This window comes from Chelonoidis abingdonii, chromosome 8 (genome assembly GCF_003597395.2).
Source record: "Chelonoidis abingdonii isolate Lonesome George chromosome 8, CheloAbing_2.0, whole genome shotgun sequence".
NCBI lineage: Eukaryota > Metazoa > Chordata > Testudines > Testudinidae > Chelonoidis > Chelonoidis abingdonii.
In genome coordinates, this window is record NC_133776.1 from 76927366 (window position 1) to 76949107 (window position 21742).

A 21742-nucleotide genomic window follows, 5' to 3' on the forward strand; every position below is an offset into this window, starting at 1 on the left:
GAGCTATGTTACCAGTACTTTTCTGGATGTCTCCTGGATTTTCTGGCAACTCTCTCTTGGCTTTCTGATAATTTATGCTTCTACTCTGGATGTTTCTGACACACACAGACCCTACATTCTCAATCAGCCACCAGGGAAAACCTCTCCACCCAGATAATTCAGGTTCTGATCAACCTTGCATGTGGCTTAGTCTCTTGGGCATTTTTTTCTATTGTTTCAGACTATCTTACTCCAGGAAGGAGCTTACAGGCTTCTTACATTTTTCCTGAATAAAGGATGGCTAGTACCCCTCCCCCGCCCTCAGCTTCAACAAGGTCTGTGATTGCCTATAGATCAAAATTTGCCTATTGGCAGCCACCAATGCGCTCTAATATAATGCTATTATTATAATCAATGCACTCTAAAAAACCCCTCAAAAATAAACTTTGAGGAGAAAATTTGTGTACTGACAACAATTTGTTGTTGAACCAGCACTTCACCAGCTCAGAGACCTCTTGCATAATACCCCTATATTAGCCCTACATATTACCACTCACCATCTAATAATTCTATTATTTTACAAAAGTATATTTCATTGACTTAGCTTACAGCACCATTGCCACTGCTGCATAGGTTGTCCAGTCTCCTGTTTACTTCAGTAAATATCTGCTCTTATTAGATCTAGGAACATGATATGGCAAACCATCTAAACTAGACTAAATTAAAGGTTTGGTATTGTCACAATGGGAACGTATCTCTTTTTATGTTCAGAGATTGTCCGTTCCTTTATTATTACATCATATTGGCTACATAAAGTCAACCCCAAATAGCAGTCACTGAACAAATGAGCCAGGATCTTTCTCTGATTCTTAGGAGTGGATTTCGATAGGGAACCTTCTTCATAATGTTCAGCTATTCTGTAACACGTAAGTAGTCTTTAGTCTACAAAGTCTCCTTAGATAAGAGTCTCCTCTACTTTCCTTTATTTCTCACTGCTTCAGGACTACAGTATATCTGATTAGATACATCAAACATCCACAATTAGTGGGATGGGGATATAGCGAAGGAAGTATTGAGGAAGAGAAAGTTGAGGAGTAGTCTGGTGTGACAGGAGGGTAGTTTGGTAAAGGAGACCCCTCAGGGGGCAGAGTTAAGGTTGTTGTGGGCGTTGAACAAGTGGTAATGGTAGGATGTATGCCTGTGAGTGGAGGCTATGTACTGCCAGAAGAGGGTATTTATTTGCTTAACTTTTCATTTCCTTGTTTTTTAGTTCAGTGTCAAGCATGTTGTGTGTGTGGCAAACTAAACTGTTTACCAACGTTTGTGTGTATTTACACATATTCTCAGGTACAAATACTATGTTAAGATGAAGGAAAACTTGAGAGAATTTATCAGTAATTTAGAGTAAAATACATTAACAGAGATGTTATAATTATCCCCAAACATTGAAAACCTAGTCAATTCAGAGTTAAGGCTACTCTTAAAAGAATTATAGATATATTAAGTATAGAAATGCACAGTTAGGGCACCCAAGCAACATTAACTGTGCCCTGTATTGGTGCCATGCAATAACCATGCAATTATGATTGAGGCAATATTTGGTGTTTGTAGACCCAGATTAGTTTAAACTGATTTTTAAAAATAGATTAGATTTTTTTTCTCAAGGTGTCAAAGTATAAAATTCACCTCCATTTGAACTATGGAGCCATAACTGGTGCTTCCATAATATATATTACACTTACACACAAACCCCTCTTTCATGTTGTCCCTTTGATTTAGGCTCTCTGCTCAAAGCTGACTGCTGCAGAAGAGCACGTGGATCGGACAGAGACTTATGTTAGAGGAGAGTCTATTGATAGAGATTCTCTAGGTTTTAGTCAGGAGGTGAGGATGGAAGAGGATAAAGTAGGGGCCAGATCAGACAAGAAACATTCACATAAAAAAGAATCCGACACATCAGAAAAGAGCAGACAAATAAACAGTGACAAGTTTCTAAAGTGCTTGTACACAAATGCTAGAAGTCTAAATAATAAGATGGTGAACTAGAGTGCCTCGTGATAAAGGAGGATATTGATATAATAGGCATCACAGAAACCTGGTGGAGTGAGGACAATTAATGGGACACAAACATTCCAGGGTACAAAATATATCGGAAGGACAGAAAAGGTCGTGTGGAGGCAGGGGAGTGGCACTATATGTGAAAGAAAACGTAGAATCAAATGAAGTAAAAATCTTAAGTGAATCCACATGTTCCATAGAATCTCTATGGATAGTAATTTCATGCTCTAATAAGAATATAACATTAGGGATCTATTATCGACCACCTGACCAGGGCAGTGATAGTGATGACGAAATGCTAAGGAGATTAGAGAGGCTATTCAAAATAAGGAACCAGTAGTTGGGATTTCAATTATCCCCATATTGACTGGAACATGTCACCTCAGGATGAAATGCGAGACAAAATTTCTTGATTTTAAATGACTGCTTCTTGGAAACAGCTGGGTTCAGGAACCCACAAGGGGAGAGGCAATTCTCGATTTGTCCTGAGTGGAGCACAGGATCTGGTCCAGAGGTAACTATAAGGGACTGCTTGGAAATAGGTTCGGCTGATCGTGGTTCCCACTGGATGCGTTTGCTGCTCCAGGCCAATGGGACTGTGGGAAGCCGCGGCAGCAAATCCTCGCCTGTGCCGATATGAGGGGGCTAATTTAGCTACAACTAATCATGTCTTTACTAATCTATTAGAGTTCTTTGAAGGGGTCAACAAACATGTGGACAAGGGGATCAGCGGACATAGTGTACTTGATTTCCAGAAAGCCTTTGACAAGGTCCCTCACCAAAGGCTCTTACGTAAATTAGCTGTCATGGGATAAGGAAAGATCCCTTCATGGATTGAGAACTGGTTAAAAGACAGGGAACAAAGGATAGGAATAAATGGTAAATTTTCAGAATGGAGGGGGTAACTAGTGGTTTCCACAAAGGTCAGTCGTAGGACCAATCCTATTCACTTATTCATAAATGATCTGGAGAAAGGGTAGTGAGGTGGCAAAGTTTGCAGATGATACTAAACTGGCTCAAGGTAGTTAAGACCAAGCAGACGGTGAAGAACTTCAAAAGTTCTCACAAACTAAGTGACTGAGCAACAAATGCAAATGAAACTTAATGTGGATAAATGTAAAGTAATGCACTGTAGTGGGAGTGTTACCCGCTCCTGCCCTTTGGGGCTTAAAACAGCCCGGAGAGGGGCTGTGCGGGAAGAAGCCTGGGCTGATTGGAGAAAGCAGTCTCAGCTGTGGCCATGCCCCAATCAGGCTAGCTGGCTCTATAAGAGGCAGTGAGCCAGGAGCCCCCTCAGTCTCCTCTGGCTATAGAGGGACACATGCCTGGCTGCAGGGAGCTAGACACAGGGTACTGGGTGAAGCAGGGCTGGGGAAAGGCAGAGGAGCTGGGGAGCTCCTGCCTGGAAGCCCCAGGCTGCAGCCTAGCATAAGGCAAGAGGTAACTGGGGTTGGGGAGCAGCCAGAGGCTGGCAAAGGCAGCAGTCAAACCCCTTTGCCTATGATGAGTGGCTGATACTGCAGTCTGTCCCAGTGCATGGGACTAGATGGAGAATGGGCAGTAGCCAAAACTGAGGCATAGTTGGTTGGGGTTCCCCAAGAGAGGGGAGACCCAGATTGGTGGGGTACGGCTAAGGGCCAGCATCCCAGTTAAAAGGGCACTGGAGTCCAGGGAGAGACATGGAGGCCAAGAGGACAGGTGGATCACCGCCTGAAGAGGGTGTCCTGGCTGGAAGTGAGCTAATTCCCAGAGTCACCAGCAGGAGGCGCTGCAGGGTGAGTCCGCACATCTACATGCCCTTGGGAAAAATACCAACTATACATCAATATGATGGGGCTAATTTAGCTACAACTAATCAAGAGAAAGATCTTGGTGCCATAGTTCTCTGAGACATCTATGCAGTGTGCAGCAGCAGTCAAAAAGCAAACAGGATGGAATCATTAAAAAGGGCATAGAGAATAAGATGGAGAATATCTTATTGCCTTATATAAATCCGTGTTCTGCCCACGATCTTGAATACTGCCTACAGAGGTGGTCTCTCATCTCAAAAAGATATACGACATTAGAAAAGGTTCAGAAAAGGCAACTAAATGATTAGGATTTGGAATGGGTCCCATATGAGGAATGTAAAGAGGCTAGGACTTTTCAGCTTGGAAAAGAGGATACCAAAGGGGATTATCATAAGCATTCCCAAATCTGACCTTAGCGTCCAGAAATCTGGGTGCCTGCATGACCCCCCTAAACTGAATTACCAGCTTAGATCTAATCTCGCTGCCACCAGCCAAGAATTTCAGGGTCTTGGCTCACTCTGGTCCCCAAAATCTTCCCTGGGGACCCAAAGACTCAGAGCCCTGAGTCTTACCAAAGGGAAAACAACCTCCTCCCCTTGTCCCCCAGCTCCCCTCCCTCGGTTATCCTGGCGATACTGTACTTAAAACCTTGAAGGGCAAATTTACCCCCCCACCATTCTTCCACCCAGAGTTTTCCTCTCTGGCTAACCTGAGAGTTACTGATGCAACCTCTTTACATCAAATACCAAAGCATGTCTCCTCTCTTCACAAAGAGACAAATCCAAAGACAAGGAAACAGAAAAGATTCTCTCTCTTCTCTCGTAGCTTCTCCCGCCCTGGACACAAGGAGAGTTAAACACAGAGAGCAGCTTTTCCCCTCCCCCCTGTCTCTCCTTTTCTCCCACCAATTTCCTGGTGGGTCAACTAGAAATGAAAAAATCAACAGGTCTTAAAAAGCAGACTTTTAATAAAAAAAAGAAAGAAAGAATAGAATAACAGTTCTCTGTAACCTAGATATTAAGATACAGGGCTTCCTTATAGAAAATGAATAAACAATAGAAAAGGATAAACAGCCTTACCCAAAAACAATACAATTTAAAGTACTTATAGCAAATACACATAAAGACTCCACTAGCCAGATACAGATGCAAACAGCAAAACAATTTAAAAGACTATACTTTTGCTACCTTGTACTTAACTGGGAACAGAAGATAAGAAGATTGGAAATAGATCCTCTCATAGCTGAGAAGCAAGAACAGACAAGACCAAGACACCAAACCCACAAAATCCTCCCTTAAGCTTTGAAAAATCGGTTTCCTGATTGGTCCTCTTGTCAGGTGTTTGGTTCTCTTTGTTAACCCTTTACAGGTGAAAGAAACATTAACCCTTAGCTATCTGTTTATGACAGGGATATGATAGAGGTATATAAAATCATGAGTGATGTGGAGAAGTGAATAAGGAAAAGTTATTTACTTGTTCCCATACTATAAGAACTAGGGCACCCCAAATGAAATTAATGGCAGCAGGTTTAAAACAAATAAAGGAAGTTCTTCTTCACACAGTGCACAGTCAGCTTGTGGAATCCTTGCCTGAGGTGGTTGTGAAGGCTAGGATATAACAGGGTTTAAAAGAGAACTGAATAAATTCATGGAGGTTAAGTCCATTAATGACTATTAGCCAGGATGGGTAAGGAATGGTGTTCCTAGCCTCTGTTTGTCAGAGGATGGTGATGGATGGCAGGAGAGAGATCAATTGATCATTGCCTGTTAGGTTCACTCCCTCTGGGGCACCTGGCATTGGCCACTGTCGGTAGACAGGATACTGGGCTGGATGGACCTTTGGTCTGACCCAGTACTGCCATTCTTATGTTCTGTTTGACAAGCTTTATTTAAATCACTCCTAAAGACTCTGCTGTCTCACCTCTATGAAGTGTATGTGTGGGGGAGAAAATATAATTAAACATCATAACAGATCACCTCCTGAGTCACCGTGTGATCTTACTGTCACATTAGGCCTCTCTCATGCCCTTCTTCCTTGTCTGTAGATGACCCCCACTTCTTGTATCATGTCAAATTTAGACTGTATGCTCTTCAAGATAGGGTCCAAATCTTTTTTTTTGTGAAGTCCCAGATACAATTTTTTGGAACTTGACAAGTAATAAATAAATTGAAAGGTATTCATTATAATAATGAAGTATACTATTGGCAGTACTCCCATTAGCCTGAGTTAGATTCAGAGTGGCCAGAGTGCTGTTTGGTTTTTCTTAGTTCAAGAATTACAGGATTCATAAGGAGAGAAAAGGTGGGTGAGGTAATATCTTTTATTAGACCAATTTCTGTTTTTGATAGACACAAGCTTTCGAGATTACACAGAGCTGTTCTTTAGGTTGCTCTATGGAAACTCAAACTTGTCTCTCTCACCAGCAGAAATTGGTCTAATAAAAAATTATTACCTCACCCACCTTGTCTCTCTAATATTCTGGGTCAATATGGTTATAACAACACTGCATATAGGATTCATACATCCAGTGTAGATTAGAACACTACATAAATAAATTACACCATACAGACTCTGTGATATCAGTATCTTTCCAACAATGGAAACTGAGCTGCTGCCAGGCCTCAGAAATTTGCCTTTTTTTTTCAGCCAAGTTGCACTAATATTTTGTGTTTGTGAATATGAAGCTTATTTTAATGAAAAATCATGAACTAGTGAAGTGTAAGGGTCTGTAGTAGGTTACTTTACTATCATGAGGGAAGAGCTGAAACAAGTAGCAGGATTTGAAAACTTCATTAGTATCTCTTCCCCCACCACTTTCCCCCACTGATTATATCACAAACAACAAGTTGCTTACAGAGGAATTTTCTCTTTAGCCTTTTGTTTGTTAGAAAGTTGCTAATTTTACATTAACAAATGTATTTTAAATATAAAAGGTTTTCTTCAAAAAATTCCAAAATGACAGAGATCTTTTAAGCTTAATATGATTCCCCTACACCCTATATTTTAGCTCTAAAATCTATCGTAATGTTAGTTGTCATAAAACTCAGAGTCTTTGGATTTAGCTTAATTATGCATTTTTAGGTCCAAGCAATTAAAAAGCAATAATCCATAAAATACAGAGTAATAGAAAATAGAGATGGGGAACTCCAATTAGTTTATATGGTCTATCTCCCTACTAGCACACAGAACTTTCCGACAGTTTTGTTCAGTCCAGTTTTAAATGACTCCAGCAATGAGGCTTTCACTACTTCCCTTGGGAGATTATCCGATGTTGGACTAAATCTCACACCATTAGGAAAATTTTCCTGATACACTGTCAAAGGTTTCTTTTGCTCATTTTCGTTGTATTAATTAATTCTTCTATTCCTTTCACCCACCCTAAATAATTCCTCCCTATTTTAGGAGCCCGTTTCTTCCCTTTGCCAAGGGCGCCTGGATGGGGAAGAAGCTGGTTATAGCTGCGTGATTCTCAAGCTGCCCTGATCTCAGCTCTCATGCAGCTTTAAAACAACAGCTGGCTCTGCTTCCTAAGGGACCACGCATCAACTAAGAACTATCCTCCTGACACACCCTCTATGCTGCGGTAATGGGGGGGAGGCTGGTATAGGTGCGCAGTACACAAAGTGCTGTTATGGGTAAACAGTGAAAATTTAATCTTTAAACTACAATTTTCTTTGCTCTTGTGGACTTCTCTGACAATTCATTACTTAATGTCACATTAAAAATTAACCAATCCTGGGTAGAATTACACTGGTATGGGACAACATGCCACACTGGCCTTTGCCCTACTGTCTTCAGCTAATTATTAGCAGCATTTTTATTTTTCCAGTCTGAGCACTAGTAAGGCATAACTTCAATACTTGCTTTATAGAGTTTGAATACTGTTGTTCAGGGCTTTACACAGCTGTATGTCGGCAGAAAGATTTATGACTGATGCTATTCTAAAGTATTAACTAACTGAACAGTGAGAGAGATGGTTCCTCATCAGTCATAATTCAAAAGGTCTATCACATTCATTAGGATTTCATGGCTGAAACCATGCTCCTTTCTGAAACCTTTAATTATAAATTATGAGATAAGCAACAGGTAGGAATTTGGAAGCTACACATTTTTCTGATTTCGTCATAATTATTGCAGGCCAGATTGTCATCCTTAGTCACGTTCAATCGTGCCTCATTCCATGATTAGTTCCATTGAGTTACACAGATGTGTTTTTCAAAAGCATTCAACGACATCTGTGTCCCTTTATCTGATGTCACTAATATTGCTGAGAATACTGCAAGATGAAATTTAATTAATTCATTACAATATTCCCTCTCACCTCTCCCATATCTTAATGGCAGTTGATGGACAAAGTGAGGATACAATGGTGCCGATCTGAGGGCAAGCTTAACTTCACCTCAGCTAATCCAATTTTATCAGGAATGGTTCACTTTGAAAAGGAACTACACACAGCTTACTGCAGATAAAATTTTCTTTGGAACTTTCTGTAAGCAATTAAACAACAATTTTCTCCACCAATACAATTTGCCATCTTATCACAGCCTTTCCCATGACAAATGTGACGAATTCATTTCCATCATTCAATTCAGAATCATCCTACTTTGTTATAACATCTCCTGCACCCCTCCTTGAAGAGTTCTATTCCTATTATGTATTCTTTATCAGTTTGCAGCGGTGACTCCATAAACTGTATAAAGATTTTTGGAGTCCCATAAATTTCAGTTTTCATATGACTGTGCTTCTTAGTCTACCTTCTCACTAAGTCATCTTACCATGATCTTCAAGCTTTAACTGCCTTGAGTACATGGATAGCTTTCAACCTACATATCTTTAAATGCCTTAAATAATTCATACTTATATACCTTTTCTGCTTGTCTGTGGCAAAGAAACTAAGGCTTCATCTCAAAAACAGAAATACTTCTCTCAGGAAAAAGGAGCAAAACAAATTCCATCTACTCTCTATCTCTCTCCCACACAGACACATACACAAAGTCTCGCCCTTTTTATGCTTTACCAACCCTAATCTAAACATCAATCGGTTTAGTATTCTACTTTACCTTGAACCCTTCTCCTCTATCTGTAAATATGCCTCAATACTTTCACAACATTGCCTGGGTACACAACTGACCTGATGCCTGCTTTTAAACCTATTGGGGTCAGTTGACTAGGCACAGGTACTCTGGTGCTGCTCTCTCTTATAGGGCCAGTGTCACCCTGTGACTGCTCCATATTACAATTGGCCTTCTTAAAGATCAGAAAAACATATATTTGTGCCTCATGTTAGTTGTGAAAGAAAGAGACACTCATTTATCTTTTCTCAGTAGTTTGGAAAGTACCATTCTACAATAGGGTTGCCAACCCTCCAGGATTGGCTTGGAATTTCCCGGAATTGGCATCAATCTCCTGGAAATCTCCTATTGAAAGCAATCTGGGAGATTTTAATAGGATATTTTAAGAAAATTACATTACGTCATGTTGGGGGAAAAATCTCCCAGAATAGCTTCAGTCAGAGCTGGTAACCCTAGTCTACAGTATATCATTACTAAGTGTAGAAATAATTATGATATAATAAAATATATACATTGATACTAGCTTACAGTACATCACTACTAAATATAGAGTAAGGTACATGCCAAATTCTTAGCATGAAGTCTGTATATAAAATAGCCAACTTACATAACACTCACAGAAGAGATTCACTGGGAAAATTAACTAATGGACAACGTAAGAAATGTAGTAAACATTCATATGAAAAGTTTGTCATCCACTCCATTCTGTTTTAGCTAACGCTCTGAATATAATGAAGGTTTACTAAGTAGAATATTTTTCATATATCATTAATATTTAACCTTTCTAATGCCATATCATCTAGGTTTCTGGTTAGGGCCTTATTGTGCTATGGGCTGTACAAATATATAGAAAGTGAAAGTTTACAATCCAAAGGACAACACTTAATAGGAAGAGATGACAAACAGTGGGTCAGGTTGTGGAGCAGGAGAGAAAGGGTTAAAAAAGCAAGATGTGTGCAATGATTCTCAGACAATCGGCAGCAACAATCACAACTCTCCACCTGCCAAGCCATTTCTGATGCACTAGGGAAGAAGTAGGTTTAGAGGAGGGACTTGAAGGAGGCTTAGGTGCCGGCTTTATCGATTTTGACTGGGAGTTTCTCTCATTTGTAAGGAGAAGCATGTTCTGATGTAGTGAAAGAGAGAGAGAGGGTGACAGTCAGAATGATGGATTAGGAAAATGATTTTAACGGCCTGTTGAATGGACTTAAAGGGGGAAAGAATGCAGGGATAAAGGGCAGAGGAGGTGATTACAGTAATCCTGGTGTGTGATGATCTGTGCTTGGACAGCTATATTAAAACTATATTTTTTTTGAAGAAACGGTTCAGGTCAGTATTTGGACATATTAAGAAATTACCTCAGAGGCATTTCTAGCCAAGCTCGATAAAGTCTATAAAATATAGAATCAGAAATTACTGAGTCTGACTTATATTTACTACATGATTTTCTGTCAACACATGGGTTAACAAAGTCTTTAAAAATGGATAGTAATTGCCCTTGATTATGCATAGAAATTGATCCAGAACAGACAGAAGATCTTTAGTCATGATTTAGAAGACTGACATTTTGACATGACAGAAATTATATAAGATTAATGACAACAATGAACATCATGTGAGAAAAATGTATCTACTATAAACGCAAACATTTTCTAGTGGGAAATTGTGCACACAAGCTCATTAGGGAAGTGTGGTGGGACCAACGGGTGGGACTCCCCTCACGGCTGCAGACAGGTGTGTGGGGCTGCAGCCAGGGAAGACGTAAAAAAGCTGTCAATAAGTGGCATGCCTGTTGCCAATATCCAAATCCTACTAACATTAAAGTCAATGGGACAGGACTGGCATTCAGCAAAACATTGCTATTAACTAGAAGTTGTTAATATCAGGATTGCTATTGGGCGGCATCTGCTGTATATATATATATATTTCATAATAATGAAGATACTCAAAAAATTAAAGCATTAACAAACAGTGGCTTGATTTAAAACAAATCTTCATAATATGAACTCTACCGTGGATACACGTCTCTTACTAACTATAGGTGTAATAAACAGGTCTCATTGGAATAAAGCATCTTACATTTTCAGTAGTCCCAGTGATTACATGCAGCCCATCATATGTTGACTTGATATACATCCCCTAAAGAAATGGCAAGAGAAGGAATAATTAGTATCTGTGAGTAGTTACTGCTACCAAAAAAACTAGCTCTTTAATACTGCAAGAAACAAACAAATGATGTTGGAAGAATGCTTGTTCTGGATTAAAGTCCATGGCACTAGAGCAAACTGTGGTTGAATACAATTTGCAAAACAAAATTAAAACAAAAATATATTAAGAGTCAATATAAAAATACATGTTTCCTTCAAATGCACCTCCATTAATTCCAGCATCAGCAGATAAGAAACTTTTTGGACAGGATTTAACAACTAACATGATAGGAGAATCTGGACTCATTTTGGCATCTGAAACACACAGTAGTTTGTTACTTTACTAATCTCAAAAAAAGAACTAAAGTTGTCAGAACCCAGGTAAAGTGCAGAAATAGAGGCTTTAAACTTAAACAGCCCATACTCCAGAGGTCTATTGATTCAGTAAAAAATAAAACTAGATAAAGCCTGATGTGTCAGTAAGGTTCAGCAGCTAGCACTCTTGCCTCTTAATAAAAGTGTCACGTACCACCCCAAGACTTGAGCTTTCATCTTAATGCTGACAAGGTAGAAATATGCTGTTAAAACATCCTCTTCTGAAGGATTCTGAAGTCCCTTCTGCTGTCCAAGTAAAGTTAAAAGCCTCACAACCAGAAGAGGTCAAAAATGTCCCTCCTACTCCCATGGAAAATTTAGATTTGCTGGTTTAAATAAACAAACAAAAAATAAAAATCTGAATACTTTAGCAAGAAATCTTATTCCAATATGTTGTTGTGCTGCCTCATAAGAGTTGTAAGTCTGGGTGCCTCATGCTTTCCCCTCACCCCTGATCTTCCCTATATGCTGGGTTCCCTGTTAGGATTACATCTCTCAAGATGAACAATGCTCCTCTCTCTTAGTGAGAGGAAGCAGTGCATCATGGGAGTCACATGGCCAATGTGCATCATAGGAGACTGTCTCTGTCTGGGAAACCTGGCCATAGAGAATATGAGACAACTGAGGACAAGTCCCATGAGGCACTGCAGCAGCCCACCCAAATCATAATATTTGGGGGGGGGGGGGGGGTTTGGCCAAAATATTTAATTTAGTCAAACCTCAAATTTCTATTGATAAACAGCTTTGATGGATAAATTTTCAACTAGCTGTATTCACATTTTTTGAAAAGGGATATTCTGTGTGTCCTTCTAGCCAATATTCCCTCTCTCTAGTACCAATAAATAGGTTACAGTTTTCAATAATGTTTTTAAGTTATTGATGAATGCATAAGATATAGCTGCCATATTGGGTGTATTACATTACTATTGCATTGCCATTAACAAAATTACTGCTTCATAAAGTTCTTTCAGAGTATGAAAATCCACCTAGAAAACCATTCTATTCCACTCTATACAATGCCAACATTGTGACATAACGGGGGGCGGGGGGAGGAATCAATTTTCTCCATAAATGTTGCAAAATAATTCCAAAGTACCTAGGATATTTTACTTGCTTTAAAAACAAAACAAAAACAGTTCATAGTTTACTAAGATGTCGATATGAATTTGATACTTGTGTCAAAGAAGCTTTGCTTGCATAAAATATTTATTAATCACAAGTTATACTTTTAGGGAAGGAAATGATATTGACAGCAGTTGAACTGTTGCCAACTGATGTGGTTTGCAAACTTCTTGTAATGCCCAGTGGCCAAGGTGGTCTAGGTGGCAGTCCAGAGCCATAGTCCAGGATGCGTGTAGCCAACGAGTCAATCTGTATTGGAGGCATTCTGGGGCAATTGTCATCATTCTCACAGGGATCAGCAGCCAGAAGATCCAATCCAAGGGGCTGAGTCAGTGAGTTGGGGAGTCGAGGTCAGGCAACATGGCATTTTTCTTTAAAACAGCAAGGTTGGCTCAGGCAGAGAAGTATGGCAAGGTGGTCTAATCAATAGGCAATGCTCTGTCGCTCAGACAGCTTCCTCTTCCGATTGGGGGCTTTATATAGCCCAGGCACCCAATGAGAGTACTGCCTGTCCATCCAATCAGGTGCCTGGCTGCTGTGGGCCTGTAGGCCTTTAGCACTAAAGCTGCTGGTTGGGGCAGCAGTTTGATGTATTGCCATGGGACAATGACTAAAGATACCATCTGAGAGACCTGCATTCAATGCTAGGGTCCTGACATAGCAATTGTTCCACTGAAGTCCTGCTTAGGAAGACTAGGAATTATAGTTACTTTGCTATCCAAGATCCAGTATGACAAGCCCTTATTCTTTTATAATTTCCTCTCTGATCATTGATAAAAATCATTAATATCACTGGGCCAAGAACAGATTCCAGTGGGACCCAGCTAGAAACACTAGGATGATTCTCCATTAAGAACTTTATTTTTATATCAGTTAGACAGTTTAAAATCTATTTAGTTAAGTGCTACATTGATTTTGTACACTGCTAATTTTTTAAATCAGAACATCAGGCAGCTTAAAGTCACATGCCTTCCTGAAGTCTCAGTATATTATGTTAACACATAATAGACAAACACAGCATTATCAACCAAAATTGTAATCTCATCAAAAAATGATATACTATAAAGGCTGTTTGACAAGATCTACTTCCCATAGAACTATATCCACAGACTCTCAGACTTAAAGGCCAGAACATACCATTCTGATCATCTAGGCTAACCTCCTGCAATACATAAACCATACATATCACCCAGTATTTTCTGCATCAAACCCACAACTTCTTGTTGAGCTAAAGTACATCTTACAGACGGACATCCAGTTTTGACTTAAAAGACTTTCAGTGATGGAAATCCATCACATCTCTACACTTTTCCAAAAGTAAAATTACTTTCACTATTAAAAATATGTGCCTTATTTCCAGCCTGAATTTGTTGACTGTTGATTCACATTAATTATGTTACCATTCTTTAATTCTTTATGATAGAATCCTGTATCAGTCATTCCACAATTTTTCCCAGCAGACTAATCAGCTTATAATTACCCTGATCATCCTATTTATGCTTTTTCTTAAAAATATTGTCACAATGTTAGCTTATATCCAGTACTCTGAAACTTCTCCAGCAAGCCAATATTTATTAAAAATCAGCATCAATAGTTCAAAGAGATCCTCAGCCAATTCTTTTGAAACTCTTAGGTACAAGTTATTCAGTCTTGCAGATTTAAAAATTAGTAGATACTGCTTTTATTATTCCAATGTTTGCCTGACATTAAGTAAAGCATCACAAAACCTTGTTATTATCCTCTCTTTACTTTCATGGATCTGTCTTTAAAAAAAAATTGCTCTTCCAGAATTTTAATTTGCATGTCAAACTCCCAGATACAAACATCAGACATTTATGCACATGCCTGCTGCACCTCTACATTTCCATACCTATGCCCTAGATGTAATCAGTTCCATGTGAGTGAGAGGTTTGACTGTTTTTTTTTTATATCTTGCATAAACTGTTCTTGCTACAAAATGTGCACAAATTTGGACTAATTGTGTGGCTAGGTAGAACAAGAATGTATCTTTTGATATATGAAATTCTCTTTAACTTGGTGAGTCTGGGAATAAAAGAAATGAATATATGCTCTTCTCTGTGTTTGAGGAGTTACATGCATGAATCCCCAAACACTGAAATGAGGCTGTATTATAAAAAGTTTTGATCCCTTATCTCCACAAAAGAAAAATGAGCTTGCACCTGTTTTTGCAAACTATTCTCACAATACATGAACACAAGAGAATTTTTAAAATTGTATTTCAGAAATAAGACAAATATAAATAAAATTAAATTACAAAGGACAGCATTTTTATCATGACAACCTATTTTATAAGCTTGTGTATAGTAATACCTGGCACCTATTTATCTACATAATAAGATTCTAGGATTGTCACTGTGTATGCATCTGAAGAAGTGAGTTTTTTTACCCATGAAAGCTTATGCCCAAATAAATCTGTTAGTCTTTAAGGTGCCACCGGACTCCTTGTTGTTTTTGTGGATACCGACTAACACAGCTACCCCCGATACTTGTCACTGTGTGTGTCACTCTGAAGCCTAGAATGTCTGTTGAGTCCATGACAGAAACAGATACAAGCATGGTTGAGAGCTCTTTTTGTTTAGAACATCACCAGGTTCAATAATTTCTGAGATTCATGGTCTGTTACTGTCCAGTGTTTAAGTTCACAGCCATTTTCAGCTTACACACTTTACAAATTACACTCATATGACAACATGGGCTTTCACTTAGTAAAGCCACAAAAGACATCTTTTTATTCAGCTTTTCTTTTTCTACATACTTTGGTATGTAGAATATGATTGGTGCAACTGTATTTTTCCACTGGGGAGAAAGTTTTGACTAGAATACACACACACAAAAAAAACCTCAGCCTCTTTTGTAGTAATTTTCTTTCTTTTGTCCAGGGCATGTATTGTAGAAGTGAAATGTGTTCCACTTCAAGACAGCACTTCAAAATCACCCTTTGCAGTACTATAAACATTTTTCATGAAATACCCTGACCTTGATATGCAGACTGTCAGTGCTTGCCTATCCTGTTATGCAGTTAACACATAGTTCAGTTCAACTCTTGGCTGTTCTCTCTGATAGGAAGATCCTCAAAGGACTATTTACACTTCTGTGTAAGATGACACCGAGACTTAGAAATATATTGTTTGTAAAGGACAATTTAAGGCAATGCAACTTTAGGGGTTGCTCTGCATAACTTTAAATCAAGTTTTTTAAAAGAGGAAGAATTGACCTTCTAAATTCAATTTTAAACAATACTGAAATTAGTTTATCCCAAGCCTCCAAATTTCCTGTTTGTAACAAGGATCCTAAGGTGTGCCAGAGATAAACACAAGGTTTTCAGAGAGAATTTTCTTTCCACTATCTGCTAAAGGCAGAATAATCTACCTTTGGCTCTGAGTGTAGCTACATTTGAAAGTTTGTATATGACTGCAAAATTTTTGGTCTCTTAGACACAGTGCTTGAATAACACTGAAATTCCATGCTGATGCTTTGTAATGATGTGGGACTTACCCCTGCGGCACCCCCTGCTGGTCTCCTGGGGAATTAGCATTCCAGCCGTTGGAGCATCCTCTGCAAGTCAATGTTCCACTGTCGCTGGCCCCATGTCCCCCCCAGACCCCTGTGTCACTCTCCCTTGGGTGCTGGCCCCTGGCAGTACCCCCACTTTCTGGGCTCCCCTCCCAGGGGAATTCCCACCTTCTATCCCCACCTTGCCTCAGTGTTCACTGCCAGTCCTCATCTAGCCCCCACACTCTGGGGCAGACTGCAGTCATATCACTCATCATCGGCAAGGGGAGTTTGAACCTGCTGCCTCCACCTACCCCTAGGCTGCACCTCTGCAACCCCAGTACCTTTTCAGGCCTTTGGCTAGGCCCGTAGCCTGGGGGTTTTCCAGGAGGGAGCTCCCCGGCTCCCTTGCCCTATTCCTCAGCACTGCTCTACTCCAGTACCTTACTCAAGTCCCAGGCAGCCAGGCCCTTCTCTCTCTGCACCTAGTGGCTCAGCTGTGGCTACTTCCCCAATCAGCCCAGGTTTTCCCCTACCACAGCCCTCATGATGTTCCAGTACTTCTGCAGGTCCTGGGTCGGGTGGCTCCTTTCCATCCTGTGCAGGAAGCAGGAGCAGGACATATTCAGAGAGAAGGCAAGGAAGAAGTGGTCTCCGCACTCCTTGCTCCCATGGGCCTCCCGCAGGAGTCCCCCCCACCAGGCTTCTGACTGCCTGTGTTCAGGCACTTCTATTTTTACGGACTCTAGAACTGCTGAGAAACCTTCTGTTAACACGTTGTAAACCCAATAGAAAGCACCTAGTTAAACTGACATTCATGGGTAGAATTAGGCAGAACAGTTGGACCTTGCTCTAGATGTAACAGGCCACCTGTCCACTGAGTTTATCAGTGCTTTACCACCGAGATGTTCCCACATAAAGCACATTCCATAATGAAGAAGCCTAGTTAAAATAGAAATATATCTTTTACAAATTCTTACAATTCATACCTATATATCCCATGCCAAAATATAGTGTGAATGAAATATGATAGTTGAGAAATTGAACCATCAATTGTCCTTTTTTCCCCCAGACTTTGCTTGTTTTTAATTAATGGAGATATACCCATCTCCTAGAACTGGAAGGGACCCTGAAGAGTCATTGAGTCCAGCTCCCTGCCTTCACTAACAGGACCAAATACTGATTTTGCCCCAGATCCCTAAGTGGCCCCCTCAAGGGCTGAGCTCACAATCCTGGGTTTAGCAGGTCAGTGCTGAAACCACTGAGCTATCCCTTCTCCTGTAACCCTAGCTAATATGCTGGAGTTGAAGAAGTGTGAACAATGGAGGAAATTCTTTGTAAAATGTTTCTGCTGTAAGCAAGGTTTAAAGCAGCCATATTGACTCAGTAACCCAAAACTGAGTGAACTGGAATAATATTTTACATTTATACAGAAACACATTAATCTTAAAACACTTTATAAATTTCATACAGAGGGCACCTAGTCCTGCATTATTATAGTTAATAGAAGTTTTGTTATGCTTTTTAACGGAAGCAGCATCACATCCTTACATAATGCAGGACTCTTCACAGTAGTAACAGGAAGGGAATATTCATATGACACTGGTGCAAATCCCAGTTATTTCAAAATGCATCCTGGCCTCATTAATGTCCACAGAGAGCAGACAGTACTTTGTAGTTGAGATTTTGCCTGAAAAATCTACTGTAAACAACTTGGACCTCAGTTTATTAACCTTTGAGAAATGCAGAAATGAGCAAATCCTCCATAGCTTTGAACCTGTGCTCCAGGAAAACAAAATGTTCCAAAACTAGCATTTAGATCTGTAAGTCATCCCCTCCAGTAGAGCCTAAAATCCCAAAGAACATGTTTCTGTTAGACTTGGTTTTTTTCATAGATCTATAAGTATTGTTAAATCTGGTGTTTCCTGGCTTTGCTGGATGGATAGAGAGATTTCAGAGCCAATAAAAATGAAGAAGCAGGCTTGATGAATCTTTCAGAAATTCTGATTTTCTCCCAACTATTCATTTGGGGCTTGAGATAGATAGATATAAACATAAACAAACAAAATATAAATTATTATGATGCCCTTATTCACACTAAGGACTTCTTACACTGCTCTGGAAATCATAATGTATATGCACTACGGTGACAAATTAAGGTTGCATAAGTAACCTTAATTCTGTTATTTCCTAACTTTTGGGTGCTTGACTTTGCGACCTTAAAAATTTTGTTTTAACGTAGCTTTTGTATATATCGTTTCCCCCTTTTTTTTTTTTAAATAACAAAACTAGAAAAAATACCATGTAGCATATTGACACCCACATGAGTCATCAGTAGGATTGGATCCACCACACAAACCTTGGACACACTGAGCTAACTGAGTGACTGCTAACATAGTAGGTTGTCATCCTCCTGTGTGGATCAGCAACAGATGAGGATGAAGCCCACAAGTTGCCCATAGAAGAATGGTGGGACTCAAGAATCTTGACTTCCATTTATATAGGAATGGCCATACTGGGTCAGACCAATGGTCCATCTAGCCCAGTATCCTGTCTTCCAACAACAGCCAATGCCAGGTGCTTCAGAGGGAAAGAACAGAACAGGTAATCATCAAATGATTCATCCCCTGTTGTCCACTCTCAGCTTCTGGCAGTCTCAGACTAGGGACACCCAGAGCATGGGGTTGCATCCCTGAACATCTTAGCTAATAGCCATTGATGGACCTATCCTCCAACAACTTATCAAATTATTTTTTGAAAGCGGTTATAATTGTGACCTTCACAACATCCCCTGGCAACAAGTTCCACAAGGTGACTGTGTGTTGTGTGAAGTATTTCCTTTTGTTTGTTTTAAACCTGCTGCCTATGAATTTCATTGTGTGATCCCATTTCTTCTGTAATGTGAAGGGTAAATAACACTTCCTTATTCACTTTCTTCACACCATTCAAGATTTTATAGACCTCTTTCAGATCCCCTCTTAGTCACCTCTTTTCCAAGCTGAAAAGTCCCAGTCTTTTTAATCTGTCCTCAAATGGAAGCTGTTCCATACCCTTAATAATTTTTGTTGCCTTTCTCTGTACCTTTTCCAATTCTAATATATCTTTTTTGAAATGGGACAACCAAAAATACATGCATGTTCAAGGTGCGAGTGTACCATGGATTTATATAGTGATAATAAGATAGAAAATGTTATAATATCTATCTCTTTCCTAATGGTTCCATTTAGGTTCTGAAGAATAATTTACTGTTCTGGTCACAGTCTCTTCTGCCTGTCCTCCCCAAGCTTGATTCCTTGTGTCCCATCCCCGCAACCTGTCCCTGTCCTAGTTCTGTCTCTTCCCCATCCCTGGTTCCTGGTCCTACAACCATTCTCCTTGCCTACCCAGTGCCAACTCTCATCCGGTTTCAGTGTTTCTAACCCCCTCTGTCAACAAAATTGGGATTATAGAAGAAAAATGTGTTTGCAGGAGAAGAACTCCAGTTAGATGCATAATTCCTAAAATGGGAATTGCAAATGCCACCTTTAAAAAATTGATCCAAAAACTAGAGACAGCTTCTTCACAGTGCTAGCTAGTTAATTACTAGCTAGTTAATTCTCCAGGGGCATTCCTGTGAGGAATACCTTTGCCAAGAAAAAGCTAGCTGTCATGGCCCTTGACAGTAGCTTTTTTCTTTTCTGTCACTTTCATCCATTTGGCTCCAATCTTCCTCGCCTCGGTTACCATTTTGGGTTTTTCATCTAGGATGTACCTTTCTGTTTCCTCAGGAACACCATCTGAGAACTGCTTCATTTGTATCAGGAGGTGCAGCTCGTCCATATTGTTAACCTTTGTTCCTGATATCCAGGCTTCATAATTTTTTGCAATGTGGTAGGCAGATCGGGGGAATGACACATCTGTTTTCCATATTAGGGCTCTGAACCGCCAACGGGCATGCTCAGGTGTTATTCCCATTCTGAATCTGGCCTTGGTTTGAAAAAGTTTATATTCGTTCATGTTTTCCTTAGGCATTTCAGCCGCCACCTCTGCTAAGGGTCCACTGAGCAGTGGCCTCAGCTCTATCATGTACTGGTCTTCAGAGATGCTGTATCCATGGCAGGTCCTTTCAAAATTTTCTAAGAAGGCTTCAGTGTCATCACCTGCCTTGTAGGTGGGAAATTTTTTGGGATATGGAACAACAACTGGTGAAGTGTTGTTAGGATTGCTGTGTTCTGTTGCTTAGCCTGTTCTAATGCCAGGGCCTGCTGGTAGGCCTCCCTCTGGAGTTCCATCTGTCTTTGGTGGTCTGCATCTTTTGCTGCTTGTTCTCTTTTGTGGGCCTCCTCTTCCTTGGCTATTTCTGCATTAATGAGTTCCATCTGTCTCTTATGTTCGTTGTTTTTCTTTACGGCTTGTAGCCTTAACTGGGTCCTGCTTCAGGGCATCCTTGGTACTCATGGTTTCTGATTTCTTGTATTGGGGCACCCTCTGGTGTTTATTGCCTGAACTGCTGCTTCTCTGTTGCCTCCTTGGGGTTGCTTAGCAACAGTCTTTCTAACTTTTTTCACTAACCTTTCACGGTAAAGTAAAAAGAAATAAAAAAACCTTTCATTTGCAAATATGTTCTGCTGGAGTCAGTTGCTGATCACTTAAGCCTGCTTTGTTTAACAAAAGACCCTTGTTAAACCTTAATGTGTGTGCCTTCAGAGTACTCAGAAGGCAGAAAAAAACCCTGCAAACTTTGCTTTTAACTCACTGGCTTTTGGATTCTGATCCCACTGCTTCCACCATGTAATGGTATTCTATCCCCACTCTGAACCTTAGAGTCCAAAAATGGGGTACCAACATGAATTCCTCTAAGCTTAAGTACCAGCTTAGATCTTGTAGGCTGCCACCAACCAGGACTTGAAGTGCCTGGTATACTCTGGCCTCCCCAAAACCTTTCTGGGGACCCAAGACCCAGATCCCCTGGATCTTGACACAAGGAAAGTAAACCCTTTCCTTCACCATTGCCTCTCCCAAGCTTCCCCTCCCTGGATTACCCTGGAAGATCACTGTGATTCAAACTCCTTGAATTTTAAAACACAGAGGAATTCCACCTCCACCCCCTCCCTTCTTCCACCAATTCCCTGGTGAGTACAGACTCAATACCTTAGCCTTAACAAGGGGAAAAAATCAATTAGGTCTTTTAAAAGAAAAGCTTTTAATAAAAGAAAAGAAAAGTAAGAAATCTCTGTAAATTCAAGATGTAATATTACAGGGTCTTTCAGCTTATAGACACTAGAGAGAAAACCTCCCCCCTCAGCACAATACAAATTAAAATACTTCCACCAAGCTACACATTTGCAAATAAAGAAAACAATGAAAAAGACTAAAACCGCCTTTATCCTGATACTTACTAAAATTAGAACAGAAGAGATTTTTTTAGAAAGATTGGAGCAATTTGCTTACATGTCTGGTCCCTCTCAGAACCCAGAGAGAACACGGACAAAGAACAAAGAACACACACAAAAGCTTCCCTCCACCTAGATTTGAAAGTATCTTGTCTCCTGATTGGTCCTCTGGTCAGGTGTTCCAGGTTCACTGTTTGTTAACCCTTTACAGGTGAAAGAGACATTAACCCTTAACTATCTGTTTATGACACTAGCAAAATGAGATTATATGTTATATATATATATATTTAAAATGCTCTTCCCCTTACACATCA

The 21742-nt window shown here is 40.0% G+C and overlaps 1 protein-coding gene across 1 annotated transcript in view; it reads right to left on the reverse strand.

The window, feature by feature from the left end:
- Window positions 1–21742, reverse strand: part of LOC116816345 (connector enhancer of kinase suppressor of ras 2-like) — a 518029-nt gene that overhangs the window by 241854 nt on the left and 254433 nt on the right. The window contains exon 7 of the mRNA XM_075068744.1: window positions 10979–11038. Coding sequence (XP_074924845.1) covers window positions 10979–11038 — 60 coding nt within the window. The remainder of the gene's footprint in view (window positions 1–10978; window positions 11039–21742) is intronic.